General features: G+C 35.5%; 1 protein-coding gene across 3 annotated transcripts in view; it reads left to right on the forward strand.

Annotated features, from left to right (window-relative positions):
- GASK1B (golgi associated kinase 1B) overlaps nt 1-14032 on the forward strand; it is a 53467-nt gene that overhangs the window by 23717 nt on the left and 15718 nt on the right. For all 3 annotated transcript variants that reach the window (XM_081304137.1, XM_081304136.1, XM_081304138.1), the window contains exon 3: nt 2017-2231. In XM_081304137.1, the coding sequence (XP_081160263.1) occupies nt 2017-2231 (215 nt within the window). The remainder of the gene's footprint in view (nt 1-2016; nt 2232-14032) is intronic.

Consider the following 14032-nt stretch of genomic DNA (forward strand, 5'->3'; position numbering starts at 1 on the left):
AGACACTGATGGAACTTCTTGGTGATTATTTATTTATCTGTCAGTGCTGGGGATCACAGTAGGGTTAGAGAAACATTTTTTTTTTTCATTGCTAAACTGTATAAAGAATGAGAAGCCTTATTGAAGTCATCATAAACAAGAAAGACCATCATGGGGCACACTGAATAAATACTTTAGGCTTCAAACCAGTAATGTCATTCCCAAGGCCCTGTTTTAGCCAAATAAAGTCACAGAGATGGAGTTGAGAGGGCAGGGCTCTACCACTGTGTCCCAGCCCCCACCCCCACTCACTGGTTCTCATCTTCAGACATCCCAAGCACAAGTCTTGGAAAGCTGAGTTGTGTTTTCTATTCATATTTAGTTACAGTGATCCAGACCTGTCTGCAACCACACGCTGGGCTGATTTCACCTGGAATTTATTCTTTCTCCCTTTTCACTGGCACGGTATTTGAGGTCCACGTATTTAACATGATTTCATATAAGAAAACAATTAGATCCCAGAAGCTCTGAATCACTTAATAAGGTACAAAGACATAGAAAGGGAGAAAAAGAATCTTATAAGTGAAATTCCCTAGTGATGGCTCATGTTTCTTTCTCTGTTTTCTCTTAATTGTGTGTCAATGACTGTTGGCATATTTTGTGCAATTCAAGGGATGTTTCACATGCCCTGGCCTCAATTGCAAAGTGAAGGGAGAGCAAACTTCCTTTTAAATAAAGCTGGAATGCAGGTGATTAGAACGATTAAGTGAATGCAATTAAAATTATGGAGGGTAGTATGGCCCCTAATGCAAGAATGGTTAGTGAACAAGACTGTTTCTTGTAGATAAGAATGTCAGAATAAGGCCAAAAGGTGTCGAATTAAAAGTTTCTAGCAAACAATGAATGAAGTTATAGGTTGAGAACATCTGAGGCTATTTAAAAGGGCTTTTAAAAATTCCTGGGGCATGTCTGGACATTCCAGTCACAATTTCAGACATCTCCTTTGTTCAGACCTGTTAAGTATGCATTTTCAGTTCTTTGTAACTCAGTTTTTTTTCTTTCAAGAGCATCATACTGATTTTTGAGTTATAAGCAGAGCTGTTCAACTCCATCTCTTTGTGACTTTATTTAGCAGAAATGGGGCCTTGGGAATGATGTTATTGTTTTAAGACTGAAGTGTTGTTCAGTGTGCCCCATCATGGTCTTTCTTGTTTATGATGACTTAACTGGGGCTTATCATTCTTTATACAGTTTAGCTGTGAAAGAGATTGCATCTCTTCTATGAGGAATGAGTGAGCCTGACACAATTTGACACATTTGAGAAAAAATCGTGTGTGTGTATACACATGAAAAAATGACATTTAAAAAATATACTTTATGAGATTATGTGTGGATAAATGATCCATTACCCAGAGCACCATCGGGCTTACACTATTTCTATCAGAAAAGAAAAATAAATAAATAAAGTTCTTGCTTCCTTTTTTTTTTTTTTTCCTTCTCTGGAGATTATAGTGATTGGTGTGGACCATACAATTTCACTTGGAAATTTTTGACTTCTAAAAATTCTTTTTCTTCCTGACATCATAATGTGGCCTCAGAAAAATCAGACAGTTGTTATTACAAATAGAGAACAGCTCCACTCAGACATTGAATAGACAATTATAAATGTCTGGATTCTTTCCTTTTCTGTGGTGGCTGCTTTTAGATGTGGAATAAAACCACATTAGCCAGAGGACGTTGTTATTGGTGGTTAGTGACCTATTCCTGCCACATCTATAAAATATCTTGTTTAAAAATTTTTTTTTTCATTGTCTAACAATAATTTTCCACTTTGTAAGATTTATAACAGGAAGCATCATTGCGGTATAAAAAATATTGAAATTTTAGAAGACAAAGGGACCATAAAATATGATGAATCAATCTCTTGCATTGGACAGGTGAGAGAGTGAGGCAGTGTGTGGGAATATCCTGCCCCAAGGGCAGCCAAAGAGTCGATAACAGAATGCTGAAAGTGTATTTGTCCATCTGATTCCACAGATGGCCGTCCATGTCCTATCACTCTCTGGGACTCATCTTTATCTCCAGCAAGTAATGATACCCATTCTTCAGTCAAGCTCACCTGGGGAACTTATCAGCAGTTGCTGAAACAGAAATGCTGGCTGAATGGCCGGGTACCCAAACCTGAATGGGGCTGCACTGAAATCCATCACCATGAGTGGTCTAAGATGGCGCTCTTTGATTTTTTGCTACAGGTAAGTTTATCAAGCCAGCAATTGGTTATCTAAGACTGACACTTAGTTATATAAGCCTGACCCTAAGAAATTTTCAGTGCCTGGAGTTTTTATGAAGCCAGAGCTTAAGTTCTATAATGCTATATTTGGTGAGTGTAGTATGCCCATTATGAAATCTTACATTCTTTTGGGACATAATAATAAATGTGCCTTGGTCTTTTTATGAGTTTGTGAAGAGGCAATTTACTGATCATCCTGCAATAGTCCTGCTCATCATAGCTACAATTTATAAGACTATAGGGAGTAGTCTTATCCATTTGGAAGGTGAGTAAACTGATGTTTGGTGCCATTCATTACCTCATCCAAGTTCTCATAAGTACAGAAAGCTAGAGCTGGGATTCCCTGGGACCTGTTGGTGGTACCAGTTTATCGGCCTTCCATCATCCCACACTGTGTTTCAGCAGCCATCTAGCTTACAACAACCAATTCCTTTATTTTCTTTTCAGTATTATTTTTTTTTTGAAAATATTTTATTAATATTTGACATTGGAAAATGATAAATGTTGACCATCTAGGTAACTGGGTGACTCTTCACATATAATATGTTACTTGTAACTATTCTCTGTTTCAATGAAGATTTCATGACTCTCTACTCCCTCATTTTGATTACTGTCTTTCCCTTCTCCCAGTTTTTAAAAACTGGTTTTTCTGTTGTTGTTCTGTTAATGAGTATCCCTGGAAATTTAGGACTGTAGGACATTTGCAAAACATTCTGATAGTTCAGTGTGTGTGTGTGTGTGTGTGTGTGTGTGTGTGTAAAAGGAAGGGATACAGAGGGCCAAAACTTAAGGAGAAAGCTAGCATAGTGCAGAGTCTAGGAAATAGGAACTTTGATGAAGGAGAGAAGGACCTCTGGAGTCAGTGTTGCAGAGTGACCCATGAGAAGTGAGCTGGGAAGCAGGTGAGGAGGCAGCCAGTGGTCACCAAATACTTCCCCCTTGAAGAGCAATTGGAGACCAGGTGTGAGGCTTAGACTGGTTTTAAATATTTCACATGAATCATCTCATTTTTCTATTTTATTAACATATTAGCTCAGTGATCTAGTATCTTCTCTCCTTTTTACATGTAGGGAAACTGAGGCATAAGTTATTATCAAGAACTATGAAGAGTGGGGTTTTACTTGGTTTGCAGGTTAACAGCCTACCATAGCCTACCACAGCTTAATAGATGGTATCCTGGGTTGGAAACGCATGACTTTATTACTCATGACACAGTGAGTGGTATGAGCCTTATGCTTCCTTGCCCTTCTAGTTCCATGGGGATGATGCAGAATGGTTGTGGTGAATGTTTCATACAACGTGTTTGTGTCAGTGATGAGGAATCTGAAGCAGAAATGCCACAGAGAAATACCTTTCAGTAGTTACCTAACTTGTTTTGTGTTATATAACCAGGAATTTCCTAAATAAGATCTCAGCAAGTCTAGCTAACTCTAGATTATGTATTCACCTTCATTGCATAATAATTACTAAATTATCCTTGGGTTAATGAAATAAATTGGTATGATAAAATATAATAACAATAAAATGTGGTACAAATGAAGAGACTGAGGGTTAAGTAGGTAAACAAACTGACTTTGAGGTCAGATATTTGGGGAAGAAGTTAGCATAAATGTTACAGTTCCTGAAAATGATGACTGGAGGTATAAAGGAGAAGAAGTCTATGAATCAAGTAGCAAAGTCTATGGAAAGTAATGGCCTTGAAGTTTGAAACTGATGAACATAAGAACTAACCTATAATGAATAGATAGCAAACTCTGGCTGAAATACTTTAATGACATGTGTTTTTATTCTGGTACCCTCAATTAAATCTATCCTACTGCCTTCATAATTCTCCTTTCTATCAGAGGAATTTATTACTCAACCAATAAAATATATTTATGCAATGTTTACTATGCATAATAAGGGCCAGGGGTGTAGAACATTAACCAAAGTCAAATATGATGATTATTCTCTCTACCACACTCCAGGGTTTTTAAAAAAGTATTTAGTTGGGAAAATATAATATGTGAATCAAATGATAGCTCCATTTAAGAATGATTGGCTGAATATAAGTTTTAATTGTCCTGAGGTCAAAAGGGGAAGAATACTTTGCCATCAAATAGCTAGTGAAGGAAGAGGAATTAGAGTAGGCTCATAGGGCTCTCATAGATAGAATAGGGAAAGCAAGAGGGAGAATATAGGATTGGTGATGCCCATTTAGTATTTAAGACATTCTAAATATAACATTTGAGGTGGAGAGCTGCTTAAGGGAGCAACAGTGCTTCCTGCCTCAAAGGCTTATGATGGAACATGAAGGAAGAGACCTATTTTCACAAGATGGGTGTTTACCTGGTCATTCTTTCTGTTCATTACACGGACTGTGCAGGAATAAATTCCAGGTAATCTCATGGATAGATATGGGCATGTGAAATCACTATGATGAATTTTTAACAAAGAAAAATATTTCAAATCTCTTGAAATAATACTATTAATAATCTAATATTCATAGAACGTTTGCTATGTGCCAGCCACTCTCATAGGCACTTAGATTCTAAACACTAAAATGATAACATATGTGATCCTTCTATCCACCCTATGATATTAGTACTATCATTGTTAATATTATAAAGTTGTAGAACCTGAGGCAAAAAAGAAATAGGTGATCTGATCAGGGTTACACAGGTAATGTGCAGTAGTGGTAGAACTTTGGCTTAAGAATCGAACTCCCTTGTGCATGTATGAATATGTAAAAATGAATCCTACTATTATGTGTAATTATAATGCACCAGTAAAAAAAATTAAAAGAAAAACTAAAACAAAACAAGAATCAAGCTCCCAAGCAATGCTGCCCTTTGTTCATTTCATGGGGGAATAATAACTTCATCATTGAATTTTCCAAGTCAAAAAATTTGGAATCATATAGGTAGTCCTGTGATACCCCTTCATCTATTTGGTGACCAAAATCTTGATATCTCTTACCTCCACCTTCTTTTGTTGCGGGGCAGGTCACTCAGAAAACACACCAAGTCCCAGTCTTTATTTAGCCTGCTAGCTGGTGACTGCCCCCTACAGGACCCATAACTGTCTCTGCAAGGAATGGCCCAGAGCCTGAACATTTTAGGATATTTACAGGCAAAAACCACATCTGGGTTGACGTAGCTGCAAGCAAACAGGTACAGAAACTGAATTGGGCAGTTAGCGAGACAATGCAACGGGTACCTTGGTATTTCCCATGGGACTTTCCAGGTTGACATAGCAGCAAGCAAGCAGAAGAGAAGTGGGTTAAAATGACCCTAGTTCAGTACAAGTTAGAGAATGGTTACTAACATCTAGACAATCAATCTCTGACAAGGTACATTGCCCAAGAAAAATGGAAACCAAAGAGAACAGTTTTACAGTGTATAAGAATTGCTATTTTGTGTTGCCAAGTATGTTATGCTAGGTAACTATTAATGGATAAAGAGGTGGGGCTTTCCCAAGGGAGAAACATTTCTTACATGATATGGAATCTCAGGGTAAAATGGAGTCTGTTTGGTCATTGCCCATATAGCCTGGCCCATAACACTTTTATGTTTAGATATGCTCCTGTCTTATTTTATGTGTTGCCCTTTCTTACCTGGATGACTCCCTCCAATTCACTCAAACTGGGAGCATTTTATAATTCCATGAGTAAGGTATGAAAGTGCCTGTTTCCCTCTTTTTTGCCAACTCAGGGAAGTGGAAGGAAAATTAATGTTTTTGTTAATCTTATGGACCAGGGGTTTGAGGTCTTGTTTATAAACTTTTAGTTTTTCATGATGAGTGAGATTGAGAATATCATTTTTCAAATACGTATTTTGTTTTCAGTGAACTGTTTGTTCAAACCATTGCCATTTTAATTTCATTTTATAACTTTTTCTTATTGTTTAACAAAAAGGTTTTATATCTTATGAAAATCAGCCTTGATAGTCGTATAGGTCTTCAGTAGTCTGCTTTTTGTCACTATAACAAATACTTGAAAAAAATCAACTTATGAAGAGATAAAGTTGATTTTGGCTGACAGTTTTACAGATTCCAGTCTATGATTGATGGGCCCTGTTGTGTTGGGCCTTTAGTGAGGCAGCACATTATGGGAGAAATGAGTGGTAGAACTTGTCTAATGGCTAAGAAGTTAAAGAGAAAGAGGAAGAGCCTGGGGTACCTAATCCCTTTGGGTTCACATACCGAGTGACTTGAAGACCTTCCACTAGGCCCCACCTTTTAAAGGTTCTATGGTCTCCAAGTAGCACTACCCTGGGGACCAAGACTTTAACATATGGGCCTTTAGCCGGTATTCCAGATCCAAACTCTAGTGATGCCCCAGAAATAATTTTTCTTAATTTGTTGTTTATCTTTTGACTCATAGATTTTACTCCAAGGTGTTGCACTATTATATAAGACCACATCTTATTTGTATTTGTTTTGGAAGTGATGGAGAAGAAGTATACAGATCTACTTATGAGACGAGGAAACAGATTATTGCAGAGAAAAGGGTATAAATGAAAGGGGTACAACATGCCCAAGAAATTGTTGTTATTAGAGAAAGATTTGAACTATTTTAATTTTAAATCCAAGATTTGTCTCACTTTTTATTTAATTACATTTTATTTCAGTAAGTTTAATATATGATACTTCATTTTTAAATCACTTTTGAGTAAAAAGCCACAAAAGTTATTATTTCTATGCATGTATAGCTAAACAATTTCCTTTAAATAGCATTTGGTCATTTCAGCTGCTTCAAATTGATGTCTGGAAGCAAATCTGTCACCCCATCCCCTAATGATTTGCCCTCTTGACTTACCTATTTCTATTCATGACATTTCTATTTTTAAATTTGCCAGGTATGAAAATTAGAGTCACCTTTTAATCTTCCTTTGCTTAGTGCCTCATATTCAAGTAGCAGCAGACTTTGACAGTTCCTCATAATCACCCCTGTCATATTTTCCTTTTCATTCTTATTAATGCTACTGGAATTAATAAGACTTTCATCAATACAGTCAGAATGTTGTAGGAGACTCATAATGGATCTCCTTGGCTGTAGTCTTCCTCATCTGCCATTTAATGTGTAAATCATTGCTCAATTGATCTTTCCTACTTCCCTTTTAATCACTTTGCCTTTGTCAAAACAGAATCTCCAAAGACTTCCATTTGTTTGGAAAATAATGCATTAAAATTATTATAGAGGCTTAGTGATAGAGCATGTGCTTAGCATGTGCAAGACCCTGGGTTCAATCCCGAACACCACCCCCCCCAAAAAAAAAGTGGAAAAATTAAACATAACAAGATATTATGATGAGCTCTAATGTACCTATCATCCAATTGCAACAATCATCAGCTCATTACCAGTCTTGTTTCATCTCTACCCTGTCTAATTCCTGTGCCCATGTTAATTTGGAGCAAGTCATTGACATTAGGTTATTTTATCTGAAAATATTTCAATATGTATCACTAGAGGATGAAACATATGAGTACATTATTACACATAAGCACATTATAATACCCCAAAGAAAATCAACAATTCCAGTCAAATATGTACTTAGTGGTCAGATTCTTAATTATTTCATAAATACTATATATTTCATCTGAATCAGAATCAAATTAAGCCTACCCCTGTGATTGGCTGGTCTGTTTTTTAATTTATAGACTCCACTTCCCTTACTTTCCCCCCATTCCATTTACTTATTGAAGAAACTAGACCTTTGTTTTGTGGAGGTCACACTCTGGATTTTGCTGGTTGCACTTCTTTGGTGACTTTGTTTTATTCTCATGTACTGTATTCCATTATTTTTTCCATGTACTATATTCTGATATTTTTTTTCTGTGTACTATATTTTTGTCTTTATTCCATGCACATTGGTGTTAAATTTAGAGACTTGATAAGATTTGCCTTTATTTTGTCAAAACTTCATTATAGATAGTGCTTCATTCTTTTATTGAGACACAGTTAATAACCAGTTAATCATTTTCATGATATTAGCAGTGACAGATACTCACAGTGATCCATCAGTTCATTCAGGCATTGGAAAATGGTGATTGCCTCATTCTATCCTACTTCTTCACCTATTAGTTCATTTATTATTTTTCTTTGAAGATAAATTTCCCCTAATCTCCTGTTTGATTATCCAGTAGAACTGTTTATACAGAAAAAAAGACAATTGCTTTTAAGAAATGCTATAACCTGACCTTCTCACTTCCTTTCCATCCGGTCACCATTCCTTTTCACTGTGTGTGTGCGTGTGTATGTGTGTGTGTGTGTGTGTGTGTGTGTGTGTGTGTGTGTGTGTGTTGTAGAGCATGGTCTATCTGCTGTCACATTCCTCACGTATTCTCCACTGCAGCACTACTCCTGCAAAGCTTTCTGGGACTCACTTAGCTGGATTAAGTGCCCTTCTTCTTCTGGACATCTCATATAATTTTAAAATAAGTTTATATTGTATTTAACTTATAGAGAAGTGACAGAATATTGCACATGTAAAACAGATTTGAGTTCAAATTCCAGCTTGTTTAATAGTAGAGAGTTCATAATTTTTCTGAACTTTAATTTATTATTTATTTATTTTTGGTGCTGCAGATAGAACCCAGGGCCTTATTAATACTAAACTACACTCTACCACTAAGCTACAATCTATTCTTTTAGTGGGAGAATAATTCTATCTTCTTTACATATTTATTATGAAAATAATATAAAATAATGCACACAAAGTACGTAAAATGCCTGGCAGATATCAAGAACTCAACCAGCATATCTACAACTGCTCCATGTATAAAGATTTGAATTGCATATATGTATTTATATGTATATATAACTATCATAGCTATGATTTTCTGAGTCTTCAAATATGGCAAGCCCCTAATAGTAGGGATTATATTGGTATTTCTTTGAATTTTCTACAGTGTAGGGATTCCTATTACAGCAACTGGTGCTGAAAGAATCCACAAGACCACATAAGACCAGTTTCCTTGGACTTGTCATTCAGGTCAGATTGGGACAGAGACTATCATTTTTATGTAGACAAAGGAACTGCAGAATACCTCCTAAAGTATTTATTAACTGTGGGGTTCTCAGCCTACAGAATTTGCAAACTCATTTGAGATTTTATTCCTAGATTCTGTTCCAAGGTTTCTATTCCTTTTATTCAGTCATAAAAAATACCAAAGCATAAAGAGTAACAAAACAAATACCATATTTCTCCTATCCAGAATTATTCTGTCAATGTTTTTTTTCATTCTTGCATTCAGAGATACAAAAATAAGTTGAAGTTCCCTTTGACTCATGTCACCCTCTGCTCTTCTCCTGCATTTTCTCCCCACAAGTCATCCCTCTAATGAAATCAGTACACATCTTTCTAGTCAATTTAAAGATCATTTTGCATGCATGTATGCATGAATCCATGCATAATAAGTGGATATCTGTGTGTATTTTAAAAATTTACCTACTGTAAAGGCAATTGACTATGTATTTTTCTTCAACTTGCTGCTCCTAGGAAAATACTTAGTCTAGCCAATATCTAGTTTGGTTATGGCAGAAATAAAGGTGTGGTAGGAGGTAGATAATAGAGAAAATCTATTCCTGAGAACATATGTCTATAAGGCAGCAGCCAAGAATTATTCTCCAGACTATAACCAGAGTCGTAATGTGACAGATACTACAGATTATATATTTCTTGGTTTTGGACATTTTAACATCATATAAAAAGCTTTGTTTGGCTTTGTAGTTGTTTAATTTGAGTAGTTTGCTTTATAATTATTTGTTCTTCTTTTTCTGTTGGCATAATTCAGTACTTCTTATTTTACTTTATAAACAAAAACAGGAATTATGGACATACAGGAAATTGTTTAAGGGATTCAATTAAATTAAACACATCTGAATGGAGGGATTTCTATGTTCTATCTGGACAATTTCCACTTAGTCTGTGGGCCTGTGTCATTATTTGAGATTTTGTAACTTGTCTTTTGAATCTGACAAAATGTCATTTTCATGCCTGGGAACCAGTGTTTCTCAGTGGGGTTCCTTCCCAGCTGTTTTCTTTATTGATCTGCACATCTAATTCCACTTTAACTGTCTACAGAACACATTCTGTTTCCACGTGGGAATTCCTTTGGATTTAACCTTTCAAACAGCATCTGATCTAGGAATTCTGAAATATCTCCCTTTGCAGAAGTTGACCTGTTTCCTTCTGAGTGTTAGGCCTTCTCAAAACCTTGGGGAGATTAGGAAACCAACATTAGAAATATATGGTCCTATACTTCAAAAGGCAAATGGTTTTCCTTTTTTATGGGCCTTAATGGAATCTTCTTCTCTGGTGCTCAAATTCCCTTCCAAAATATCACAGTTTGGGAAAGTAAATACAAAGGCCAATACCTATGAATCGCCCTTTTGGGCTTTGACATTATTTTTCTAGTTGAGATATGACATTTGGGGACCATGTTCTCTCATTTCACAGATTTTAGCTATTTATTTGAGTTTTCATGCCCGGAACTTCGAAGAGAAAAGGTGGTTTAGCCCCACTGAGCTATATTTGACATAGAGGCATAGCTTGCTATCTAACTGGTCTCTGCAATCGAAATGTACTTCTCTGGAGCCCAGCACACTTTCTTTTAAAAGCTGCCTGTGAATCAATGCATATCTCTCTTGTTAAGGAGCACACAATTCTTCAGATATTGGCTTCCACCATGGAATCCTTTAGAACGTTGTGCATTCCTTTTAAAAAACATTTTCCTAAAATTTTTAATTGACACATAATACATGTTTGTACATTTTTGGATATACAGTGTGATATTTCAAAAAATATGTAGTGATCAAGTAAGGTACATGGAATATCCATTGACCTTGAACATTCATCATTTGCTTCTACTAGCTATTTTGAAATGTATGATTAATTGTTGTCAACCATAGTTAAACCCTACTGTGGTAGAGAACATTATAAGTTATTCCTCCTATGAGTCTTTACACCCTGTACCTATTAATCATCTTCTCTCCATTTTTCCTGCCCCCTGCAACACTTCCTAGCTTCTGGTAAATATTAGTCTACTCTCGACTTCTATGACACCACCTCTTTGACCTCCAGATATGAGTGCGATCAAATGGTGTTTTTCTTTTCATGTCTGACTTATTTCACTTGCTATAACATCCTCCAGCTCTATCCATATTGTGAAAAATGGAAAATGACAGAATTTAATTTTGTATGGTTGGATAATGTTCCATTATGAATGTGCACCAAATTTTCCTTATCCATTCATCCATCAGACACCTCAGTTTGTTTCACACTTGGCTATTGTGAATAGTGAGGTCATAAACATGGGAGTGCAGATTCTCTTTGACATACTGATATCATTTCCTTTGGACATATACCCACTGGTGGGATTATTAGATCATATTGTTATAAAGATTAATATATTTTTTCACTTACTGTTTACATTCATTTTCAGAGATTATTGGCATTGATTGTTCTAAAGCCTCATCTATATAAAAAGTAGACTAGGAAACTGGTCGACCTTGGTCTTTGCTCTTGTCTCTGTCAAAGGAATAATTAAAGTGGGATAATATAATAGAATAAGTCAAAGTGCAGCACATATTATTTAACTATATATTATTTTTGTTTATTTCCACTCTTCCACAAATATTTTAGGCTTATCAGTGCATAGTTAGTACATATTAGTCAGTAAGTCTAATACAAATAGCTGTTGGAGAGATCACAGATTTGAGAATGCCTGTGGGATTCTATGTACAACCATTTGAGATTCAAAGATTGTTTAATACATTACTTAAACTAGCTTTGGAACTGGCTTTCTCACTACCTGTGCCATTAAACCATAGACTGAAACCAACTTTACTGGTATGTTACAGGGAAACAGGAGTTTAGTGCATTGCCCCTCTAAGTACATCTGCAAGGAAGCAAATTAAATGATGGGAAAAACTGACTTGATAGTGTTTCCACAGGAATACCTGGGAGGGCACACAGATATTCCTTAGTTTTTTTTTTTCCTTCTCTGTTTTCTCCTTCTATATATATTTGGCTACTTGTTAAAAAATTATGGTTCATTATTGGCTAATGAAGAAGTAGACTCAGAGTGTGAAGAGTTAACCGAGAGTTCACCCAGTGCAAAAGTGGGATAAGGATTCTGTTAGTCTCATTCTCTTCCCAATCACATTTATATTGTTTATTGACACAATTTACTAAGAGATATATGAACTTTAAGGAATCATTACTGTTGCATGGGCAAATTGAATGGGACTGTTTGTAGCAGTGTGTGTATGTGTGTGTGTGTGTGTGTGTGTGTGTGTGTGTGTGTGTGTGTGTTTGCCTTTTTTGGGATTCCATGAAGTCAAAATTATTTTCATAATAATACTGAAAGCCTTTTTTTTTCTGTTTCCATTGTACTGATAGTTGCACTAGTGGGTAAATCTGTTGATGTTTTAGCATGAGTTAAGACAGACACTAAACTACTACTAGTCAGTACAGTCGTGTTTACCACTCTACTCACAGGGAAAAAACACATGAGCTAAATGCCAGATTCACTTAGGAGTGTCCTTTGTGAAGCAATAAAAAACATTAATATCACTAAATGTTTACCATAAGTATATATCATTTTAATATCCACAGTGATGAGAGAAATGTATGAAGCATATGTATTGCATCTCTCAGTGCAATGTTTGAATTGAAAAAAAGCACTCATGTGATTATTGGAATTTAGAGCTTATATTCCATTGTAACTTGAAATAAAAATTTTGTTTCTCTTAAATTTTCTTTGGAAAATATAGCAATTTCCTCTTGAATATGTTAATTATGATGAAATGTAATGTTTTTCTTTAAATATTTTTTAAAATTCTGTTTATTCTTAACATGCCAAATAACCCCCATAAATAAATTCTCTTTAGGAGTCCTTAATGATTTTAAAAGTGTCCTGAAGTCAAGAGTTATAAACCACTGCCCTCGGTTGACTTTTTATGAATAGGATCCCCTTTGTCTGTACAGTAAGTTCTTTGTTACTTCAAAGGTATTACATTTCTGTGATTTTAAGATTCTGCAATTTTAAGATTTTTGAGATTTGTTTGATTTTAGTTTTTACAAGAGACTGTATAGGGGGAAGCATGGCTTATGGCCTAATTAGACACCTTTTAGTAGTTAGCTATTTGAACTATGTGAGTGAGCTCCCAATAAGTGAGTCAAATAAAGCCAGTATTCATTCTTTCATTTTCTTTTTTATTAATATACCTACTAAGTTTGTTAGTTCAAATTCCTACTAAGTTTGTTCACTTTGAGAAATATGATGCTGGTCACTGGAAAGGAAACATAGAGAAACATAATTGGAGGCATTAGTCTGTAATCTCCATGAAAGCAAGAACACTGTCTGGTCTACCCAGGGAGGCAGCAGGGTAGGTCACCCGGGTATCTGTAAAGTCCTCATTGGTCACTTGTTTCTTCCTCTAGGCAGGCTGCTTACCCTCTCTGAACTTTTTCTTCATTTGAAATATGGTTAAAAAAAAGATACATGCCAGTTTAGATTATTTTGATGATTAGAGGCTTTATATTATGAAGTACATCAGCATTTTTATGGAATGTCTTAGCAGGTTACCTAAAGGACTTTATTTTATAGCAACCTGTTAATTCAAGGAACATATAAACAAGTACATCTGAGAATGGGAAATTATATATGATATGTAAAATAATTTTTGAAAAAAGTTTAAATTTTTTTTTAATGACCAAAAACTAATCAGTGTCAGAATTAATTTGTTTATTAAGAGAACTGAGTTCCATGAAAATG

Source organism: Spermophilus citellus (genome assembly GCF_964194105.1).
Source record: "Spermophilus citellus genome assembly, chromosome: 8".
Lineage (NCBI taxonomy): Eukaryota > Metazoa > Chordata > Mammalia > Rodentia > Sciuridae > Spermophilus > Spermophilus citellus.